The sequence below is a fragment of the Apodemus sylvaticus genome, chromosome 8, assembly GCF_947179515.1.
Source record: "Apodemus sylvaticus chromosome 8, mApoSyl1.1, whole genome shotgun sequence".
NCBI lineage: Eukaryota > Metazoa > Chordata > Mammalia > Rodentia > Muridae > Apodemus > Apodemus sylvaticus.
Genome location: NC_067479.1, coordinates 74,089,772 through 74,113,626, shown reverse-complemented (window position 1 = coordinate 74,113,626; position 23,855 = coordinate 74,089,772). Strand labels below are relative to the sequence as shown.

At 39.6% G+C, this 23,855-nt stretch overlaps 1 gene segment (V, D, J or C); it reads left to right on the top strand.

Moving 5' to 3' along the window:
* The first annotated feature begins 21,496 nt into the window (after positions 1-21,496).
* On the top strand, positions 21,497-22,869 carry LOC127691578 (T-cell receptor alpha chain V region PHDS58-like). The segment is given in 2 exon segments: positions 21,497-21,754; positions 21,850-22,869. Coding segments are annotated over 2 exon segments (477 nt in total).
* Positions 22,870-23,855: the final 986 nt, after the last annotated feature.

The following is a 23,855-nucleotide window of genomic DNA, read 5'->3' as shown; positions in this document are numbered from 1 at the left end:
TATGGAGTACATGGTCGGCAAATCCAGATAAGCATCTGAAGTAGGGGAAGCTGTGTGGCTTCCATGTGTTTTCTTCTTTAGTACTTAGTAGACATGCCAAAGGTGTTGAATCTTCTCTCCTGGAACAGCATAGCAACATGCAGTAGACTAGGACTTGGGTTCAAGTTCTGGACCAACCACTTGGTATCTGAGGGGAACTTAGCAGATTGCTTCATGGCTTTTGTGCTTGTTTCCTCATTCATGCATGTGATTATTGGTAATATCTACTGCAAAGTTCACTATGACAGCTGCCAATGCTTAGTAGCCCATGTCAAAAGTGTGCAGAGTTAATTACAGAGAGGAAAGTTGTGTGTATGAAGAAATTAATATCTTGTCAAGTGCCACAAACTGCCCACCACAACATGGCTTTCCTGTGCTCTTATTGGAAACCATGTATGTTGTCTTAATGAATGACAAACATGTGTTTAGCTGCATTCTTTTGTAATTAAATGTTTATTAGAGTTTTCACAGGATAAAAAATTGTAGTCATCAAGAAAATATTAATGTTTTAGTCAATGTACACAATAATGTGGTTTTTTATGACATTTCCATCCAAATATATCATTGTTTGCTTGTATTTACCTCAGCACCATCCCTTGTTCCATCCTTATCCCTGCTAATGTTATCATCCTCCAAATGTTCCCAGTCTGTATCTCTTTCCATATACATACATATATACATAATATGTGTATGTATGTGTATGTGTATATGTATATATATGTGTGTGTATATGCATATAATGTATATGCATATATATAGTACATGTAACCTACTGAGTCCATTTCATGTTGTCCATGTGTACATGTGCTTAGGCCTGACAAGGTAGGATTGGAAAACCTATGTTGGAGCTCATCCCTGGAGGAAACTGATCCTACCTCTGTCTGCAGCTTTTATCACCTTATTCTTTGCATTTTGATCAATTGTGGATATTTGTCCTATTTTAGGGGGAATGTTCATAGATTTGTCTTTGGAAATTATCTGGATTATTAATAACTGCCAGAAGGTCCAGCCCACTACGGACCAGATCATCCTAGGCAGGTGATCCTAAATTGTATAAGAAATCTATATATATATAAGGTGACCTGGAAGCCAGAAAGTAAACAACATCTCCTTTGTTCGTGTTTTATCTCTTTGGCTGTAAAGTGCACTGCTTGGCCAGAGGTAATACTGAATAAAATCGCAGGCCAGGCTGCTTTCATGTTTCTGCACTGACTTCCCTCAGTGATGGGCTATCATCTGGAATTATAAGCTACAATAAAACTTTTCCTTTCCAAGGTTGTTGTATTGTTTGTTTTTTGTTTGTTTGTTTTGATCAAGATATTAGCCATAGCAACAAATACCAAATCCAATAAATGCAGACAATATTCATATTCGTGTAGGCATGGGAAACCTACAAATGTCTACACCTTTAAAGAAGAGTGATTTGTCATTCCCCAGAAGTTATCAACTGACAATAGTCTTCTGCATGGAGTGAGGTTCACGGAGCACTCCCCTATTTATGTGGCATATTTGGCTGACTTAGTCTCGTGTAAGGAAATGTCATGTAAGAAATCATAGATAGTTATAAACTTATAACTATGACAGGCCTGTCATGTTCAGAAAACAGCAATCCACAGCTGTTGTGGGAAATATTAAAAATGGCCTGTAAGTTCTTGCGCTACTGACAGCAATGCTCTGCCCTGGCATGGCCCCGCTGGGCTCCTCTCTGCCCACCAACTCTCTGACTGGCCAGAGCCACACCAGCCCCACACAACTGTCCACCCCGCAGTCAGCCACTACAACACCCAGTAACCCGGTAGAAACAAAATTCTAGAAGCTTATAATTAACAAGTCCGATGTATATATCAGTAAATTCTTAATTCACAAGATGCCAATACAATAATTTCAGAACCAATTGTTAATGATAAAAGCTGCCCACCTAGATTAGACAAATTATCCCAATTATTCTAACCTTATGATGTCATAACCACCTGTGGCTGTTTAAAGCCATGCTGGTTCAGGTTCTTCTTCCTCTCTGTCCTCCTCCATCTTGGCTTTTTTCTCCTCCCCTGAGAGGTCCCCTGTCTCTGCAACTCTTAGCTCCGCCTACCCTTTCCCTGTCCAATCACCCTCCTGCTTCGCTAATATTTTAATGTAATTATACAGGCAAAATCCTGTCACACACAACAGTCCTTGTTATCTTCTGGTTCTGAGATCTGTCTCTGTCTCTATCTCTGTCTCATCAATCTAATTTTTCACAATATTTTGAGACAGGGTTTTTCTGTGTTGCCCTGGCTGTTTTGGAACTTGCTTTGTAGATCAAGCTGGCCTCAAACTCAGAGATTTGCCTGCCTATGCCTCCCAAGTGCTGGAATTAAAGGTATGTGCCACCAACACCCAACTCTGATATTTGTTCTATCTCCTTTTCTTTAATGTTTCTTGAGCCTTGTCAGGGAGGCTGATAAAATTGTCCCATTAAGGGTTGAACTCTCACAGGTTTTTTTTTTTTATTATTTTTTATTTTCTTTGACCAGATAAATATTTCTGCATCGAATGGCACTCACTGCAAAAAGAAGCTTCTCTGAACTGACAGCCTATGGCTATCAACATAAACATTTTGTCCTAGTTTGTGTCTCTGTTGCCATGATAAAGCATAACACCAAAAACCAAATTAAGCATGAAACACATTATTCCATCTTGTTACTTATAGTCTGTCCTAGAAGGAATCTAAAGTAGAAACTCAAGGAAGGAACCTGGAGGCCAGAACTGAAGCAGAAATCACAGGAAAATAATTGCTTTCTGGTTTGACTCACTGGCCCACTCAGCATTCTTTCTTAGAGAAGTCAGGGAGGGCCACCTGTGCAAGGGAGAACTACCTACAGTGGACTGAGCCTGCTCACAGACATTATTAATCAAGAAAGCATTGCACAGACATGCTTATATGCCATTCTGGGCGAAGAGATTCCTCCCTTAAAGTCTCTCTTCCCAAATGACTGCAGATTGTGTCAAGTTACCAAATACAAATGCCACAATTGAACACTTGTCAATTTGACATATAAACACATCAGTACTAAATCATAACCTCTCCTCTCTTGGTGATTTCTAGGATTTCATATTAATATCACAATATAAATTATAGCATAACTTTAAAGTGCTCAGTCTTTAAATAACTCACACTTTACATTTTCAGAGACCCTTTAAATATTCAAATTATCTTTAGAATCCATCTTAATATCTCAAGGATAGATTCCTGTACAATAAAAACAACTTAAAACTAGAACACAGTTACAATCAGATTAAAGATAAACCTAGACATACCAGCATAAATAAACAGTTCATTGTGTGGTGTCTGAAACTCACTCATGATTTTTCTGGGCTCCAAAGGGCTTGGATATCTCCACTTCTACAGGTTTGTCATCCATGACACATGTAGCTTCTCTCACAGGCTCAAGGTGTGCTCACTCCACAGCTGCCACTGTACTTGATGGCTGTCCCACGGTTCCAATGTCCTCAACATATTGGAGTCCCCGCTGCTGTTGAGGCCGCACCTTCATTTAAGGCCTCTCCGAGCTGCTCAGCATTGCGCCCTTGAATCCTGGCATCTCCACTGAAACTATTTCCATACTCATGTCTCCATCATGCTCTTGTAATTGTTACGGTTCTGTAGTAAATTTGATAGCTGCAACTCCCTCACCATCCTTGTTGTTTGTGGCTGCTTTGGTTCTCTTTGGTCTTTTGTACCTCCATATTAATTTTGTAGACTGGTTTTCTCTCTGCATCTATTAAAAATGGCCTTGAAATTTTGTTTAAGGTTTATATGAATTATCTTGTAAAACTTGCTACCAAAAACCAGTATGTAGACGTGATACAACCATAATAAAAATCCCTGGTATATTCTTTTTTTTTTATTCGATATAATTTATTTACATTTCAAATGATTTCCCCTTTTCTAGCCCGCCCACTCCCCGAAAGTCCCGTAAGCCCCCTTCTCTTCCCCTGTCCTCCCACCCACTCCTTCCCACTTCCCCGTTCTGGTTTTGCTGAATACTGTTTCACTGAGTCTTTCCAGAACCAGGGGCCACTCCTCCTTTCTTCTTGTACCTCATTTGATGTGTGGATTATGTTTTGGGTATTCCAGTTTTCTAGGTTAATATCCACTTATTAGTGAGTGCATACCATGATTCACCTTTTGAGTCTGGGTTACCTCACTGAGTATGATATTCTCTAGCTCCATCCATTTGCCTAAGAATTTCATGAATTCATTGTTTCTAATGGCTGAATAGTACTCCATTGTGTAGATATACCACATTTTTTGCATCCACTCTTCTGTTGAGGGATACCTGGGTTCTTTCCAACATCTGGCAATTATAAATAGGGCTGCTATGAACATAGTAGAACATGTATCCTTATTACATGGTGGGGAGTCTTCTGGGTATATGCCCAGGAGTGGTATAGCAGGATCTTCTGGAAGTGAGGTGCCCAGTTTTCGGAGGAACCGCCAGACTGATTTCCAGAGTGGTTGTACCAATTTGCAACCCCACCAGCAGTGGAGGAGTGTTCCTCTTTCTCCACACCCTCTCCAACACCTGCTGTCTCCTGAATTTTTAATCTTACCCATTCTGACTGGTGTAAGATGAAATCTTAGTGTTGTTTTGATTTGCATTTCCCTAATGACTAATGAAGTTGAGCATTTTTTAAGATGCTTCTCTGCCATCCGAAGTTCTTCAGGTGAGAATTCTTTGTTTAACTCTGTACCCCATTTTTTAATAGGGTTGTTTGGTTTTCTGGAGTCTAACTTCTTGAGTTCTTTATATATATTGGATATTAGCCCTCTATCTGATGTAGGATTGGTGAAGATCTTTTCCCAATTTGTTGGTTGCCGATCTGTCCTCTTGATGGTGTCCTTTGCCTTACAGAAACTCTGTAACCTTATGAGGTCCCATTTGTCAATTCTTGCTCTTAGAGCATACGCTATTGGTGTTCTGTTCAGAAACTTTCTCCCTGTACCGATGTCCTCAAGGGTCTTCCCCAGTTTCTTTTCTATTAGCTTCAGAGTGTCTGGCTTTATGTGGAGGTCCTTGATCCATTTGGAGTTGAGCTTAGTACAAGGAGACAAGGATGGATCAATTCGCATTCTTCTGCATGCTGACCTCCAGTTGAACCAGCACCATTTGTTGAAAAGGCTATCTTTTTTCCATTGGATGTTTTCAGCCTCTTTGTCGAGGATCAAGTGGCCATAGGTGTGTGGGTTCATTTCTGGATCTTCAATCCTGTTCCATTGATCCTCCTGTCTGTCACTGTACCAATACCATGCAGTTTTTAACACTATTGCTCTGTAGTATTGCTTGAGGTCAGGGATACTGATTCCCCCAGATTTTCTTTTGTTGCTGAGAATAGTTTTAGCTTACGCTGATACCAAAGCCACACAAAGATCCAACAAAGAAAGAGAACTTCAGACCAATTTCCCTTATGAACATCGATGCAAAAATACTCAATAAAATTCTTGCCAACCGAATCCAAGAACACATCAAAACGATCATCCACCATGATCAAGTAGGCTTTATCCCGGGAATGCAGGGTTGGTTCAATATACGGAAATCCATCAATACAATCCACTACATAAACAAACTCAAAGAACAAAACCACATGGTCATTTCATTGGATGCTGAAAAAGCATTTGACAAAATTCAGCATCCCTTCATGCTTAAAGTCTTGGAGAGAACAGGAATTCAAGGCCCATACCTAAACATAGTAAAAGCAATATACAGCAAACCGGTAGCCAGCATCAAACTAAATGGAGAGAAACTTGAAGCAATCCCACTGAAATCAGGGACCAGACAAGGCTGCCCCCTTTCTCCTTATCTTTTCAATATTGTACTTGAGGTACTAGCTCGGGCAATTCGACAACATAAGGAGGTCAAAGGGATACAAATTGGAAAGGAAGAAGTCAAACTATCATTATTTGCAGACGACATGATCGTCTACCTAAGTGACCCAAAGAACTCCACTAGAGAGCTCCTACAGCTGATAAACAACTTCAGCAAAGTGGCAGGTTATAAAATCAACTCAAGCAAATCAGTGGCCTTCCTATACTCAAAGGATAAGCAGGCTGAGAAAGAAATTAGGGAAATGACCCCCTTCACAATAGCCTCAAACAGTATAAAGTATCTTGGGGTGACTCTTACCAAACATGTGAAAGATCTGTATGACAAGAACTTCAAGTCTCTGAAGAAGGAAATGGAAGAAGACCTCAAAAAATGGGAAAACCTCCCATGCTCATGGATCGGTAGAATCAATATAGTTAAAATGGCCATTTTGCCTAAAGCACTATACAGATTCAATGCAATACCCATCAAAATCCCAACTCAATTCTTCACAGAGTTAGAAAGAGCAATTATCAAATTCATCTGGAACAACAAAAAACCCTGGTATATTCTTAATGTGACTTTCCTTTCTTCATCTTTTCAGTATTAGCATTGAAGGTCTTGACTTGAGTTTGGCTATTTCTTACTTAGTTTTGCACAGGGTGACAGGCATTGTTTTATGCTTCTACTTAGAGTTATCCATTTTTCAGCAGCAGCATTTACTGAAGGAAATGTCTTTCCTCCATTGCATATGATGTTGTTTTACTTCTGAGTCATCAAGTCTAATTCCATTGGTGTATGTGTTTCGTGTGTGTGTGTATGTGTGTGTGTGTGTGCGCGTGCGCATGTATACATGCACAAGTGCACACAAAGCAGACCTCATAGGATATTTTAATAGAATTCCTTCAGTTTCTACTCATGGAGTATTTTGAAGACCATAGCTACAGTTTTTTAAAGGTCTTGGAGAATCTGGCAGTCAGTGTCCTGTCCTGACCACTTCTCTGTGTGGGAGCTCTAGCTGCTTCACTCTCACTGCCTGCTCTGAATCTTTTTATGCGGTTTATATCTTCCTGATGTAATTTTGGCATTATATATATATATATATATATATATATATATATATATATATATATACATACAGTAATTCATCTACTTTTATATTTTCATTAACCTTTATATTTTCTGCTTCTTAGAGTATAGTTTCAAAATAAGCAGCCTTAACTGCCCATGGGATTTATTTGTAACTTTTCTAACACCCATTTTCATGTACAGATTTATGAATTTGTGTTAGTGCATCTCTTGGTTAATGAGGATAAGAATTTTCAATCTTTTCCTTTAACAAACCATCTTTGTTTATTTTTTGAATTTTTTGTTGTATCCCTTCCATTTCATGTTCTGCACTGTGCTTTATCACTTCTGTTCTGTTCTGAGGTTTTGCTTTGTTCTTTTTCTAGGACCTTGAGGTACATTATTAACCTTAGTTTATTTGATGGTTCTCCTGTTTTATTTTTATCTTGACTATCTTTTTATTTGTTATTTGAGAATTTCATAATATATACAATATGTTTAATCAAATTCAGTCCTCATTCCCTTATTTCTAAATCTTCTGCTACTCAGCTCATAACACTCTCCCCACAAAACTTGTGTCCTTTTTCTCATTTAGAGCTACTTAGTCTACTTAGATTTTTTTCAGTATGCAGATGGATGTAGAACCATACACTGCACCATGGGTAGAACTCCATGGCGACATGACTGAACAATAGTCACTCTCCTTCTTCAGCAGCTATTGTCAATAGTTTACCCATTAGAGGTGGAACTCCGAGAGCCTTTTCCCAATCTATAGGGGAATTTTGGATGGCTTTATTGATTTGGATCTTGGGCATGTAGTCACAGCCAATTAACTATCCATTCAATCACTAATGGACATTTAGCCTGTTTCCATGTCCTAGCTATTGTAACCAATGTAGCAATGAACATGAATAAAAAGTATCTTTGTAGCAAGATTTAGTGTCCTTTGGGAATCTGTCCAGAAGTGGTATAGCTGGATCATATGGTTGGTCTATATTTACTTTTCTGAGTAACACCTACATTAGTTTCCATAGTGGTGACACTAGCTTAGACTATCAACAGTGAATAAGAATCCCCATGTCTCCACATCATCATTTGTCATTTTTCTCTTTGCCATTCTGACTGGAATAAGACTAAACCTTAAAATAGTTTTAATTTTCATTTCCCTGGTGGGTAATGATTTTGATTATATAATTTTTTCTCAAATTTGTATTTCTTCCTTTAATAATTCTTTTTATTTCAAATCCCTATTTTTATTAGGTTGTTTCTGTCTTGCCTTCAGTGGTAATATAGCAGAGGAACTCTGTGGTGAATTCATCTGCCCCTTTTCTTTTTCTAGATGGATAAAGAGTTTGGGGGGTTTTTATTTGTTTTTTGTTTTGTTTTGCTTTTGACAGAGTTTCTCTGTGATGTAGCACTTGCTGTCCTAGAACGTGGTATGTAGACAAGGCTGGCTTGAAACTCAGAGTATTCAACTTCCTCTGCCTTCCTACTGCTAGGATTAACAGCATGTGTCTTTTTGCCTTCGTAGTTAGGGGATTTTTATTACTGCTTTCATTTTATAGGTTGTAACATGTCTGGTTCAATGTTTTTACTTCATCTTGATTTAACTTTGGAAAGTCTTATGAAATTGATCTGTGTTCTTTAGATTTTCTAATTTACTTAAACATAAATGTTTATGGTACATTCTTCTGACTCTATGAATTTCTTTTGTGTCTATTATACTGTCTCCTTTTCACCTCTAACTTTATTAATGCTGCTTTATCACTTTCTTTTGGTTAATTTGGATAAAAGAATATTAGTCTTTTCAAAGACAAAGTCTGGGTTTAATAAATAAATTGCATTCTTTGCTTTTAATTAACTTCATTCCTAACTTGATAATCTCTTTGTGTTTATTACTTTAGGGGTGTCATTTGTCCTTGCTTTTCTAAGGCTTTCCTGTACATATTTAGCTATGGAGTTAGAGATTTCTCAATTTGTTTTGATGTAGGTCCATACTGTTACAGATTTTCCTTTTTCTGGGTGTGGTAAACATGCCTTCAACTCCAGCATCCAGGAGGCAGTGGCAGGTGGATATTTGGGGTTTTGAGGCCAACCTGGTGAGAACTCACAGGTACATAGTGAATTTCAGGACAACCAAGATTACAAATAGACTCTGTTTCAAAAAACCAAAAACAATTGACTAAGTCTTCATTGTGCCCCATAGATATTAGGCTGTGTTTTCATTTTCTTTAAATTCCAGGGATCTAAAATTTTCCACCTTGACTCCATTACCAGGTAATAGTGTGGTATTTAGTCTTCATGGGCTTGTACTCTTTCTGCAGTTTCCACTGCTTTTAACAGCTATCTTTATTGCATTGATATGAGATATAATACAAGATGCTATTACAAATGTCCTATATTTGTTGAGACTTGCTCTCTGTCCTAATACATGGTCAATTTGTAAAAGTTTTCATGGCATATTGAGAAGCATGTGTATTCATGAGTGCTTGGGTTGAATATTCTACATGACCTATTCCATGGCTTTTCACTGAAGTTTCATTCCATTGATTGAGTGTTTAATTTTCCTAAATATTTCAGTTTGGGTTTTCTTTAGTAATTTTTTCCTCGTTGTTAAACTTCATTTTCATGTCTTGGACTGACTTATTTATTTCATTCATCCCTTTGTGTTTTCTTTGTTTGTTTGGCTTTTCTTTTCTTTTCTTTTCTTTTCTTTTCTTTTTTTAACTTTTCTAACCAGTGGGAGATGCAAGAGAGAAAAGGGGAATGGGAGGAGATGTGCTTAATGAATAATATTACTAATATTTTTAAGTAAAATTAAAACAAATAAGTTAACATGAAAATTAGAACCTAGATAATGTAAAACATACTGAGAATAAAGTTTTTGATTTTTTTGTTTCAAAAAAACCAATATGCTAACTAATAATGAGGAGAGAAATATCAGAATTATAAGACTCCAAGCTTAACAGGCACTCTGGAACACTCCACACAAAACTTCAGAGTACACACTGTTCTCAAAAGCACAGGAAATGTTCTCTAAAATAGATCACATTACTGGTCATAATTTAAACCTTAACAAGTACAAAAGAGTTAAAATTATTGCTTGTTTCTTATAAGATTGTGGTGGGATAGGATGAGAGGTTAATAGCAAGAGAACCTGCACAACTACATGAAGATGGGGAAAGGGCCAATGATTCATTGAAAACAAGCATGGAAGAATTTATAAATTCCTAGAATAAAATGCAAACTAAGTCACAAGTTGTAAAAATCTTTTAGATACATTAAAAGACAGGAATATGGTTTAATGTGTAAACTGTATCTGTCTCTCTCTCTCTCTCTCTCTCTCTCTCTCTCTCTCTCTCTCTCTCTCTCTGAGTGTGTGGGTGTGTGTGCATGTGCATGCGTGTGTGTGTGTGTGTGTGTGTGTGTGTGTGTGTGTGTGTGTGTGTGTGTTTTCAAGGGGCAGTTGCTCAAAAGCATTGCATTCACTCGAGGTGTGTCCCTTGTCTGTCCATTTGTCTTGTCTGACCACTATCAATTTTAAAATCCTTTCACTATGCAGTTTCTCACTGTTTCCAGAAATTCCAAATTTGTACATCTTGAGGTAACTAATGTCTAAATAGGCATTGTATCCTGAGCATTTTGGGATGTTGGTGAAACAGGAGAACAGTGAAATCCATTAATGGAGTACCTGTCTCAATGTTTTCTAATTTTACTTAGTATTAAATATTCTATATGATGCACGAGTCTGTCAAGAATGTTTTAAAATTTTTAATTCTAAGATTATAGAAATATTTGAAACTGTGTGCAATAGGTAGATAACATTCAACCACTTCTCATCTCTGAATTCTATAACTGTAAGACAAATTGTGAATAAAAGCAAAAAGTAGATTTTTTATTGAATATAATCTTCATTTACATTTCAAATGGTAAAGCCTTTCCCAGTTTTCCCCCTCCCTGAAAACCCCATCCCCTCCTCCCACCCCCTGCCACCAAGTATATGCCCCTCCACCTGACCCACTCCCACCTCTCCCCTCCCTGATTTCCCTTTGTTGGGGCATCTATTGAGCCTTCACCTGGCCAAGGACCACTCCTCCTACTGATTGGCAAAGATCTTTTCCCAATTTGTTGGTTGCCTCTTTGTCCTCTTGACCGTACCCTTTGCCTTACAGAAGCTTTGCAGTTTTATGAGGTCCCATTTGTTGATTCTTGTTTTTAAAGCATAAGCCATTGGTATTCTATTCAGGAACTTCCCCCCTGTACCCATGTGTTCAAGATTCTTCCCCACTTTCTCCTGTATAAGCTTCAGTGTGTCTGGTTTTATGTGTAGGTCTTTGATCCATTTGGACTTGAGCTTTGTACAAGGCGATAAAAATGGGTCGATTTGCATTTTTCTGCATACTGTCCTCCTGTTGATCCAGCAGCATCAAGCTCTACTACAGAGCAATAGTGATAAAAACTGTTTGGTATTATTGGTATGGAGACAGGCGGGAAAATCAATGGAATAGAATTGAAGACCCAGAAAAGAACCCACACACGTACGGTCACTTGATATTTGACAAAGGAAGTAAAAACATCCAGTGGGAAAAAGTAAATCGATTTTAAAGAGTAAGATTATAAAGAGGACTGGAGCAGCTGGTGCATCAGGAAGGCGCTGTCCACAAGGGGGCAGAGCATCTCCGCTCCTGCAAACTCACAGAGACTTTTTGCCTGTTGTAAGGGCAGCCTGCAGTCAGCAGCCCTCTGTGCAGGCAGCTGGAGAACCTCAGTGCTGTGGAGGACAGAGGGGGCGAGCTGATCACAGAAGCATCCTGCCTGGCTGAAGGCCACAGTCCGGAGGGAGAGCGATGAAGACAATGACTGGACCTTTGTTCCTGTGCTTCTGGCTGCAGCTGAGCTGTGAGTGAGAGCTTTTGGGGAACAAGGTGTTTGTCGGTGTTCCTTCTCAGTCTGTGGAGCAGACTGTCCTTCTCCAGGCTGCCTGAAATCACTGTTTAAAAACAAAAGCAAAGTCTGGAGAACAAGGCAGCCTGATGGTCTTCCTGCTGTTTCCTTTTGCACAGGTGTGAGCAGAGGCGAGCAGGTGGAGCAGCGCCCTTCTCACCTGAGTGTCCGGGAGGGAGACAGCGCCGTTATCATCTGCATCTACACAAACAGTGCCAATGATTATTTCTACTGGTACAAGCAAGAGCCTAGGACAGGTCTTCAGTTGCTTATGGGGTTGTTCTCAAATATGGAAATAAAAGAAGGACAAGGATTCACTGTTCTACTGAACAAGAAAGAAAAACAACTCTCCCTGAACATCACGGCTGCCCATCCTGGGGACTCAGCCGTCTACTTCTGCGCAGTCAGTGCACAGTGCTCCCCAAGCACATCCTGTCTGCACACAAACCTGAGACCAGCGCTGGAGACAGATTGTTTTCCACCGCTGAGACAAGGGATTTCCTATATTTTATGCTTCATAGACAGACATTCTAAAACATCTTGAAATCCTGTTTCTAAAACACACAATGAGTGCTAGAACATTTTGAATGACGTCTAAGTGAGAATAACTAATTAGGTGTCAAGACTCCAGAGTTGACTGCCAGGTGCCATTTAGATTGCCCCCACTCCAAAAACATCTCAGTGCAACTGGAAGAGAATACTCATAATGGAAAGGTTCTTATCTTTTAATAATGGTACTTAATGTGTTTACTAGGATATTAATGCACAGTGTAGAAAATCATTAAAATAGACAGCAATTTTTCTTAAAGTATTATAGAAATTAGAGCTATATGGAGCAATTTTGAATTCCACATTTTTGCCCTGGCATAACCATTTCACAGTTGCAAGTCACAAAACTATTTTTAATGATTTTATGACATATTTTCACAGCACTCTATTATACCTATTGTAATCACCTTCTCTTTGAGCTGTAAGATAGTACCTGTCTTAGGGTTTCTATTCCTGCACAAACATGACCAGGAAACAAGTTGGGGAGGAAAGGGTTTATTCAGCGTACACTTCCACATTGCTGTTCATCATTAAAGGAAGTCAGGACTGGAACTCAAGCATGTCAGGAAGCAGAAGCTGATGCAGAGGCCATGGAGGGATGTTTCTTACTGGCTTGCTTCTGCTGGCTTGTTCAGCCTACTCTCTTATAGAACCCAAGAATACCAGCCCAGAGATGGTACCACCCACAAGGGGCCTTCCCCCATTTGTCACTAATTGAGAAAATGCCACACAGTTGGATCTCATGGAGGCACTTCCCCAACTGTAGCTCCTTTCTCTGTGATAACTCCAGCCTGTGTCAAGTTGACACACAAACCCAACCAGTATAGTACCTGAAGTGTGATGTTGCCTCTTGCAAAGATAAATTGGTTCTTGAAGTAATTTAAGTTCTGTTAGCCTCCCCCTGTTTTTATAGAGCTCTCAATCACTGCATCATTGAATAATCTCAATTTCCTGCAATTTTTTCTAGTTTCACATCATTTTAAAGGGAATTTGTGATTTTAAATTAGTACATTAGGGTTCCCTTTTATCGTGGGGCATGGTTGTTTTATTACAAACATCCCAGGCACAGGCAAGAAGGACGAAGTAGATGTCATAATTATAAAATAAAATTATCATGACAGAGTCCAGCATGTTGTCTGTCCCTGGCAGGAATGGTAAGTTAGCCATGTTTGTACCAAGGACGGTCTCTACTGTTCAACCTCCCAGTGTGGTCTACTGTGCACCTGTGTAATTTGGATGCACCTGTTTCCTGGATGATGCCATCATTACCCTGAGAAGAGCACTAATCACTTCACATGCATCATTAGTCATGACAGTGTTGCTATTGATGTTCACGAAACGACCAATGATCATATTCACATCTTTTCTTCTGGATACATGTATTTTAAAACCGCTCAAATGTTTTCTGAAATTTCTTACAATGAGCAGCTGATGTTAAACATAGTTAATGGTTTGTTGGATGTTCCTATGATTTTGATTAGTATATGCAATCTCTTCTTCCTTTACACTAATGACCCTGGATGTTAGTAAGGGTCACCACTGCTGTGCTAAAATGCCATGACCAAAAGCATCTTGTGGAGGAAAGGGTTCACATCATCTTACATTTCTTCAGCACAGTCAATTTGTGAGGGAAGTCAGGATAGGAACACAAGCAGGGCTGGAGCCTGGAGGTGCATCAGCTGGGGTTGGGCAGTCTTTGTTCAGTTCTTTATGAATTTTGACCTATTTGGGATTTTTGTGGAATCCTCCAAAAAGTAACTTCTTTGTTGGTGAGGGGTGCACTTGCCTTTGAGCATAAGGTTAAGTTCTGAGGCTGTAGTTAGACATCACACTGACTGAGGAAAGTAGCAGTGCTAGGTTCTCCTCTGGGTTCCATGGCCTTACCAGTGCTGGGAAGCTGGCTGGGTTTACAATGTCAGGTAAGACTTCGCTCCTACTGAGTGAGCTGTAAGTACAATCAGGTGGCTGTTGGTTACTACCAGGGTATGGCTGACACCATTGCATCTTTAGGGATATCTTGTGTGGGTCATTGCTGTTGAAAGGCTTTACAGCAAAGTAGAACTATTGATTGTTTTTGTCCATGGCAGCAGAATACCTTCCACTGCCTTTAGCAATAGGCATTTAGCTTTAAATTCTGAAAGGTAACTGACAGGCAACTGGAGTAACCTGTATCGTTTGGGGGACTCTTGGACTTTGCCAACAACTCTAAAGAAGACTTTCTATGCTTGGCACTGGGTTTTTGTTAGACAGTTTTTGTAGGAAGCATTACCATCTCAAGTAGCAGAACTTGATATATGTTTGTGATATGCATTTCATTACATATAGTATATGTTATTTTAAATAAACATTAAATATGATCCCCTGTGTTACTGCTTCTCTTCTTCCTCCTCCTCCTATTCCTCCTCTTCCTCCTCCTCCTCCTCTTCCTCCTCCTCCTCCTCTTCCTCCTCCTCCTCCTCTTCCTCCTCCTCCTCCTCTTCCTCCTCCTCCTCCTCCTCCTCCTCCTCCTCCTCCTCCTCCTCCTCCTCCTCCTCCTCCTCCTTCTTCTTCTTCTTCTTCTTCTTCTTCTTCTTCTTCTTCTTCTTCTTCTTCTTCTTTTTCTTCGAGACAGGGTCTCACTATGCATCTCTGAATGCCCTGAAATTCACTCTGAATACCATGCTGACCTCAAACTCTCAGACATCTACCTGCCTCTGCTTCCCAAGTCCTGAGATTAAAGGCATGTGTCATTAAACCTGGCTCTTCTATGGTTTTTAAAGCATTCGTACTATTATTCATTCCTCCTCGTTCCTTCTTTTTCTATATATCGCTCTCTTTCCACTATCTCCCATTTTTCCTATTTCTTTATTAATACCCTCACACTAGAGTGCTTTTCTTCCAGTATGATACTTTTTCACTTTCTGAGTTTCTGCATTTCTTCAAGCCAATTATTCACATCTTAGGATTGTGATTTGGAAATCACAATTAACAGAGAGTATGGTCTTTGTGGATCTGGATTACCTCACTCAGCATAATTTTCCAGTTCCAAGTTCCATCCATTGGCCTGCCAAGGTCACTACTTTATTTTCTTTATACATGAATAGTACTCCATAAGCTATATGTCATTTTTTCTCATGATCCCTTCATTAGTTTCAGGTCATTTAGGTCATTTCCATTTCCTAGATATTATGAGCAAAGCAGCAATGAGTATGGCTAAGCAAGGATCTACGGAATAGAATGTCTAGTCTTTGAACAAGGAGTAGGATGGCTAGGTGATATGGTAGATTTATTTTTAGGGTTCTCCACACTGACTTCCAGAGAGGCTGGACAAGCTTGCATTCTTTTCAACAGTCAATGAGGGCTCCACTTTCCTCACAACCTTCCCAACATTTGTTGTCAGTTGTCTTGGTTATCCTAGCTATTCTTATTGGGATAAGATGACATCTCAAAGTATTTTTAATTTTTAATCTAGTCATTGTTAAGAGTGTTGAATACTTTGAAATATTTCTTAGTCATTGTTATTTCTTCTTTTGAGTACTCTCTATTCTAAACCATAGCCCATTTTGTAACTGAGTAGTTTGGTTTTGACAATTTAAAAATTCTTTCTATTGTATGCATAGTAGTCCTTTGTCATGTGTCTAGCTGGCAATAATTCTTTCTCATGTTGTGAACCTCCTCTTTATTAGGTTGCTTCTTTATCTAGTGAGGAACTTTGTAGTTCTATGAAGTCACATGCTGCCCTATGTCCACTTCCCTCATGGGGGAGCCAGGCCCATTTTACACCAGGCTTGAACACAGTTGAGCAAGTGTCCTTGTGGGATGGTGGAGAACCTTTGTGCTTATGCCCAGGAGGGGTATAGCTGGATCAAGTGTCCATATATGTGTGCATGTGTTTCTGGGTCTTCTATTTGATCAACTTGACTGCTTCTATACCAAAACCATGCAGCTTTTATCAGTATTGCTGTGCAGAACAGCTTGAAGTCAGGGATAGTGATACCTCCAGAAATTTTTGGTTTTGTTTTTGTTTTTTGGGGTTGTTTTTGCAGGTTTGTTTTATCTATCCTGTTTCTTTTCTATATGAAGTTGAGAATTGGGGAACAAATTTTGATGTTCCTATGTGAAAGTATGATGATACCTCTATTTTATTCAATACACAAAACCTAAGTCTAAATGGATCATAGATTAAAAATAAAACAGCACATCTATAAACCATATGTCAATAAACATGGTATAGATTCTTGTGAATGGTTTAGGTAAGTCTTTCTTAGATACTTTACTGGAACAGGAAGTAGAAATGAAAATAGAGAAAATGATCTTTATGTTTCAAAGTACATTATCAATAACATGAGAATTGCCCCACAGCAGGGGAAAAAGTATTTACAATTTATATATTTATGTGATAACACACGTCTAACCACAATTCTTAAGCCTCTCCTTACTTTAGTAATAAACAGAGAAATAACCTAGGTTTAAAAATGAACAAAAAGGTGTATAGATGGTCTTCTAAGGATTTTATGGAAATGCTTGATAAGCAAATGAAAGAATGTTGAACACTGTGAATTTTTAGAAAACACAAAACTCCAACAGTACACCACACAGGTGGTTGTTTGAACAGGTACCCGCAACCCCCAGAGATTCATGTGTTTGAATGCTTGAATATGGAGTGGTACTGTTACCAGGCATGGCTTTATTAGAGGAACTGTTGCCTTCTTCGTGAAAGTGTGGCACCTTGGAGACTTTGAGGTCTTAAAGGTCTTAAAGTCTGTTTTTGATGCCTGAGGATCAAGAGGCAGAACCTTTGGCTCCTTCAGCACTGTGTCTGACTGAACATTTCCAGGAGTCCCACCATGGTGATCATGGACTACATCTGTCCATTAACTGTAATATTTATTAACTGTAATCTAGGCCCAATTAAATGTTTTTCCTGACAACAGTTGCCTTGGTCATACTGCCTTTTCACAGCAATAAAACCCTAAGACAACACCACTTCCACTAAAACTGAAAATATAAAATAGAGATAGTAGAACAAGTTTTATCTGAAGTCTGGATAACTTGGAATCAGTATGCAGTGTTCATAGGAAAAAAAATATTGACGCTGTTTTGGAAAATAGTAATTAATTCCTTAGTAATATACCAAAGAGAAATGAAAGTGTGTATCACATAAGATGTAGTATACAAGTGCTCATATCTGCATATCCACAACTTCACAAAGTGGGAATAACCCAGTGGCTGTCAATAGATGACTTGAAAAGTGTAGCCAACCCATAGAAACAATATCACAGCAATGGAAAAAAATGACATACTGATGTTTGCTACAAAATGAAGTTTGAAATATGCAAAAGCATGTGATAGGCACCAATTACAACAGACCACATAGGACAAATGTCTATTTGTATGTAATAGTTATTAACAAAACTCCAGCATAGAATATACCTTGAATGGCTGAGTTATACAATGTATGAGTGGTATTTCAATAGAATATTCACAATACAAAACTGAAAAACATTAAGAATAGGCATCTTTGAAGTAAAAATAAATCTCTACCCTCTAAGGCTATTAAGATTGTCGATTTGGATTCTGTGATCTGGACTGAAACTTTGGATTCTGTGATCTGGATTCTGTGATCTGGGCTGCCTGGAGCTTTCACCATACCAAAGCTTCTGTCCTTGCGGGAAGACTGTCTTTAAACAGTCTTTAAACTGTTCTAGTTTTTTTTTCTATTAGTATAGTAAAATCTGACCAAAACTAACTTGGAGAGTAAAAAGTTTATTTGTCTGGTAGGTTACAAGTCTTCATCAAGGGATGCCAAGGCAGGGATCAAGGAAGAACCCAAAGTCAGGATCTGAAAGAGAACCATGTAGGGATGCTGCTAATTGACTTGATCCTTGTGTTTCAGGAGAATTGTTATTTTTACACAACACAAAACTACCAGAATGGGAGTTTCATTGCCCACAGTGAGTTTGGGATTTTCACATTGACCATTAACTAAAAAAAATGCTCCATAGATTTGCCTACATGCCAATTGATATGCATTTTTCTAGATGACTATTGCTTGTGTCAAGTTGACAAAATCTAGTACAAGTTGATTCTTTCTCTTCTCAACATATAAACACCACTAGTAAAATCATAACCTTCCATTTCTTGTTTGTACCTAAAGATGTAATGCTAGTACTATAATGTAAAATATAGTATAACTTTAAAAGTTCAAAGCTTATTTAAAATGTCTCTTTAAAAATCCATTTTTCAAAGAGTGGAGCAGAGACTGAAGGAAAGGCCATCCAGAGACTGCCCCACCCGGGGATCCATCCCATATGCAGATACCAAACCCAGACACTACTGCTGATGTCAAGAAGTGCTTGCTGAGTGGAACCTGATGTAGCTGTCTCCTGAGAGGCTCTGCCAGAGCCTGACTAATTCAGATGTGGATGCTTGCAGTCAACCATTGGACTGAGCACAAGGACCACAATGGAGGAGTTAGGGTAGGGACTGAAGGAGCTGAAGGGATTGCAACCCCATAAAAAGAACAACAATATTAATCAACCAACATCCCACACCACCACCCAAGCTCCCAAGGACTAAATCACCAACCAAAGAGTACACATGAAGGGACTCATGGCTCCAGCTGCATATGTAGCAGAGGATTACCTTGTCTGGCATCAATGGGAAGGGAGGCCTTTGGTCCTGTGAAGGCTTGATGCCCCAGTGTAGGGGAATGCTAGCATGGTGAGGTGGGAGTAGGTGCGTGAGTGGGGGAGCACCCTCATAGAAGCAGGAAGAGGGGGGATGGGATGGGGGTTGCAGAGCAAAAACCTGGAAGGGGATATTTTGAAATGGAAATAACCAATAAAAAAGTTTGAAAAAATTTTAAAAATTCATGTTTCAATTGTGGGCTTCTATAAAACTTATATATATTTACATATATTATAATGTAAATATATCACATTATATATAATGTAGTATGATTATATTATTATATATTATAATATATAATATATAACATTATAAGTAATATTATAATATAAATATATTACATTATGTATAATAACATCATATATATTATGTTATATATGATAAAATTTTTATAGGAGTTCACAATTGAAAAACAGAATTTTTAAAGAAACATTGGATATTTTAAATAAGCTTTGAATTTTTAAAGTAAAAATGATATATAATATATATTCATCACATGGATTTTTTTCTGTGTGCTTGTGGCGCTATGTGTCTATGTATGTATGTTGTGTGTATGTGTGATATGTATGTTAGTATTTGTGTGTGCATGTGATGTGTTCCTGCCTGTGTGATATTTGTGATGTGTATATATGTATGTGGCATATATTCAACAGGTGTCAGTGCTATATATGGTGTGTATGTGTATAATGTGTGACTGTGATGTGTAAGTGTTTAGTGTATGTGTATGTTCATCTGTGTGACTGAGGACATCCATGTGCCATGGTGCATGTAAGTTGGTCAGAGGACACCCTGAGGTGTGGGTCATCACGTGCTACCTTGTTTGTGACAGGGTCTCATCTTCAGCACTGCAGGTTAGCTGCCCCCAAGTACTTCCTGGGAGTATGTTCTGTCTTTGCTACCCATCATGCTCTGGAACAGCGGTTCTCCACCTTCCCAGTGCTGCTACAGTTCCTGTGTTGTGGTGACCCTCAGCCATAAAATCATTTTCATTGCTACTATATAACTGTAGCTTTGCTGCTGTTATGAATGGTGATGTAAATATCTGAAATTTCTGATAGTCTCAGGCGACTCCTATGAAAGAGACCTTTAATCCACCAAATGGTCTTGACCCACAGATTTAGAAGTGCTGCTCTAGAGGAAATGGGCTTGTGGACTTGAGCTGCCAGGCCCAGTCTTACACGGGCTCTGGAAATCTGACCTCAGCCCTTCCTGTTTGTGTGCCAGGTGCTTTTAAGCACTGACCCATCTCCTTGCTGACTTATTAACATTCTTAGATAAGAATATGAGGTTAGTAATTCAAGAGAATTTCTGATGTTCTTCAGCCATGGGAGCTGAATTCTGTCAACACAGACAAGTAGAGAATCCTGCTACATTATACCACCGACAAGAAAGCTGTGCTGATCGAGGCAATATGGCGCCCTTGGATTTTGCACATGCTGGGCTTGGTAAATTGCCACAGTGAACGGAAAGCCAGCATGGGTCGCTGGTCTTTGTTTTGGCTCTGCTTCTTTCCTTCTGACCAAACTTCAATATGGCTCTAACTCCTTCCATCTTCTGAAAGTACTTGTAAGTCTGACTTCTTAGGTGATTGACACTCTTCTAACACTTGTGGATTTGGCTTTCTTTTCTTTATGCTGTTGTTCTTTAAGTAATGGAGAAATTTGAAACACACACACACACACACACCCTCCACAGTCTCATTCACAGGCTAAACATTCACAAATTGCTGGCATAGGTAACCCTTCCCCAGGAAAGGCAATCCCTTCAGGAAAGAACAGGTGAGAGAAGACCCGTCTTCCTTCTTATTCCTGACAGCAAAGAAATGCATACGGTGACTTAATCAATGCATTCCATTGGCCCAGAAAGCTAAAGTTTCTAATCATGAGTTTCTTTCCTGGAGGACAGTGCTTTCACCAGCCATGGAGGTTGTTTCTCTACTAAGAAAACCTTCTCATCTGGAGTCCCAACTTGTCAAAGATAGCAGAGGCAATCTAATTTTGGGGTATTTTCCTGTGGCCTCTGTGCTGCAGAGCATCTCCGAGGAGGGATATTTGTATCATAAAGCATCACCACTGTGGCTGTGGTGCACATTCACACTCAGCCTGAGACAATTGTATCTGAAGTCTGGAGTACACTATATAATCTGGTTTCAAAGGAAACTTAACAAGCCACTCACTTTCACCAAATGCTAGAATTTATATATATATATATATATATATAATTAGGAAAAGATACAACGTGTTTTGTGAGGGTTTGCTTAAAGCAGGCTGTGGACCCTCTAGACTTTTGATTCCTCATGTGGCCTCCAGAGGGCGCTGCTGCACTCACCAGAGCGCCTTTTAAAGACCTCCACTTGCTCATTTCTCATCCTTCTTGCAGCTGACTGAGTGTTTAGCAAACGCAAGTGACAAGAATCAGATGTTCAAAAGCTTCCAGGGTCGCGTTTGCAGCGTCACTTTTTTTCTGAGCGGGAGACTTCTCCAGAAGACCCTTCCCCACACTTGCTTCCAAGCTCCTGCTTTCCTCAGCCCCTTTCCTGCCTGTCCTGTTCCAGAGTTCCTCCACAACAGAGCTGCAGCCTTCTGGAGGCTCAACCATGCTCCTGGCGCTCCTCCCAGTGTTGGGGATACACTTTCTCCTGAGTGAGTACAGCTTCCTTGTGGTCCCTGCATCTCTGGATTCTGACTATCCCTAGTGAAGTCCGCACTGCAGTTACTGACCTACTATTCCTTTCCAGGAGAAGCCCAAGCTCAGTCAGTGACTCAGCCTGATGCTCTTGTCACTGTCTCTGAAGAAGCCTCTCTGCAGCTGAGATGCAAGTATTCCTCCCCTGGGGCATCTTACCTGTTCTGGTATGTGCAGTACCCACGACAAGGGCTGCAGCTGCTCCTCAAGTACTATTCAGGAGAATCAGTGGTTCAAGGAGTGAATGGCTTCAAGGCTACGTTCAACAAGAGTGACTCTTCCTTCCACCTGCAGAAAGCCTCTGCTCACTGGCGCGACTCGGCTGTGTACTTCTGTGCTCTGAGCGCACAGTGTGTGGGGCTGCAGGGGGAGCGGAACACAAACACCCACTCAGCGGGTGCTCAGATTCACGATGGCTCCTTGTGGTCTCCGAAGCATCTCTTTTACATTGACGAGGAGAAAGGGGAAGTTGTGCAGTCCTAGCTGCCTTTGCACAGCTCATTTCCAGCTGAAATACCCACTGTCTGACTTCCTCTTAGAAGGTCTTTGCATATTTTCAAAATTAGACAATGCTCAATCATAATTCTTTAGGATGGAGGAGACTTTCATTTTTCTTTGAGAACCATTTCCTGAGTGGGCATTGCTCGGACAGTGACTACACGAAGCACCTGATTGTGTCTGTGAGGAAAGACCAGAAACTTTTATTTGTCATTTTATATTTCATCTACACAGAAAGTGAAAGGTGTGCTTTTCAGCTTTTACCTTCACTGCTGCCTTTCATGCTGATTTTCCTATAAATTCTTCTTTTGGTGCTAATTACACTGATCAGAATTGGTCACAATATTCAAGTTCTTCCATTTAGGAAAGAATCTGATACATTGTTAGTTGATATAGAAGTTTACCAGAAACAGGAAAACATACAGATCTGTCATAATTATGTCAGTTCTAGCAACCATTAAAAATAAAATAGGAGAATAGGAAATTCGAGCTCACTGGTATTTTTTTTTCAAAAGAATGCTTCATAATTATAAATGTACTACCCTATTTTTGTTGCCATCTTAAATTTGGAAAATCTACTTGAGAATTTGTAGCATGCATGATTCCTTCTGTAGCTTTTATTAGTATGCACTGGTTCCTCCTTTCCTTCCATGGTTTTACTATGGTAATATTAAACATAGATTCCTTTGTTCTGATATTGTCATGTCCTGCTGAAATAGAGTCACAGTGGGCATTAGTGCTCACTGGCTCCAGTGCGGGGTTTTAGTTTCTTCTTCCTCTATTTGAGACAATGGCCGAAGAAGATATTTCACCTCTGTTCATACAGCCTAGGAGGATGGATACTCCAGACAAGGAGGAAAAGGAAGGGGGATTTTCTAGCTGCTGCTGGCTCAGAAATGCACGTGAGTAGATGCCATGGAGCACCTGTGTTTGATTTCCAACACACATAAAAAGCTGGGCGTGATGGCTGTGCTGGGAGGTGAGGATGGACAGATCCCTATAGCCTGCTATACAGCCAGCCTAGCCTAAGAATTAGCTCCAGGTATCAGTGAAAGAGCTTGTCTTCAATAAGCAAGGCAGATAACTTCAGAAAAATGACATCCAAGATTGACTTCTGGCCTCCACATGCATGTGCACATATGTGCACTTAAACACACATGCACACACACACACGCACACACACACACACACACACACACACACACACACACACACACACACACGCTCTTCAGAATATAAGAAACAACATCCAAGGATTTTCCATAGTCTCTACAGGTACACATACACATGCACATGTATACACATATGCTTGTACATGCCACCACACACTTTTACACACACACCATGGTCACATTCACAAATAAATACCCACATATATATTTTAACACTGAACAGAAACACACTCTCAACTAGATATCCCAGGTCCTCTGTACACCTGATCCCCCAACCCCCAGAAATTGGTGTGGAGATATGAGATCAGGGAGGGTCCAGGGAGTCTATGTACCTAACTAGAGTCTAGGTAACTCTAGCTGAGACTCCTAGCAGTAGAGTTATGGAGCC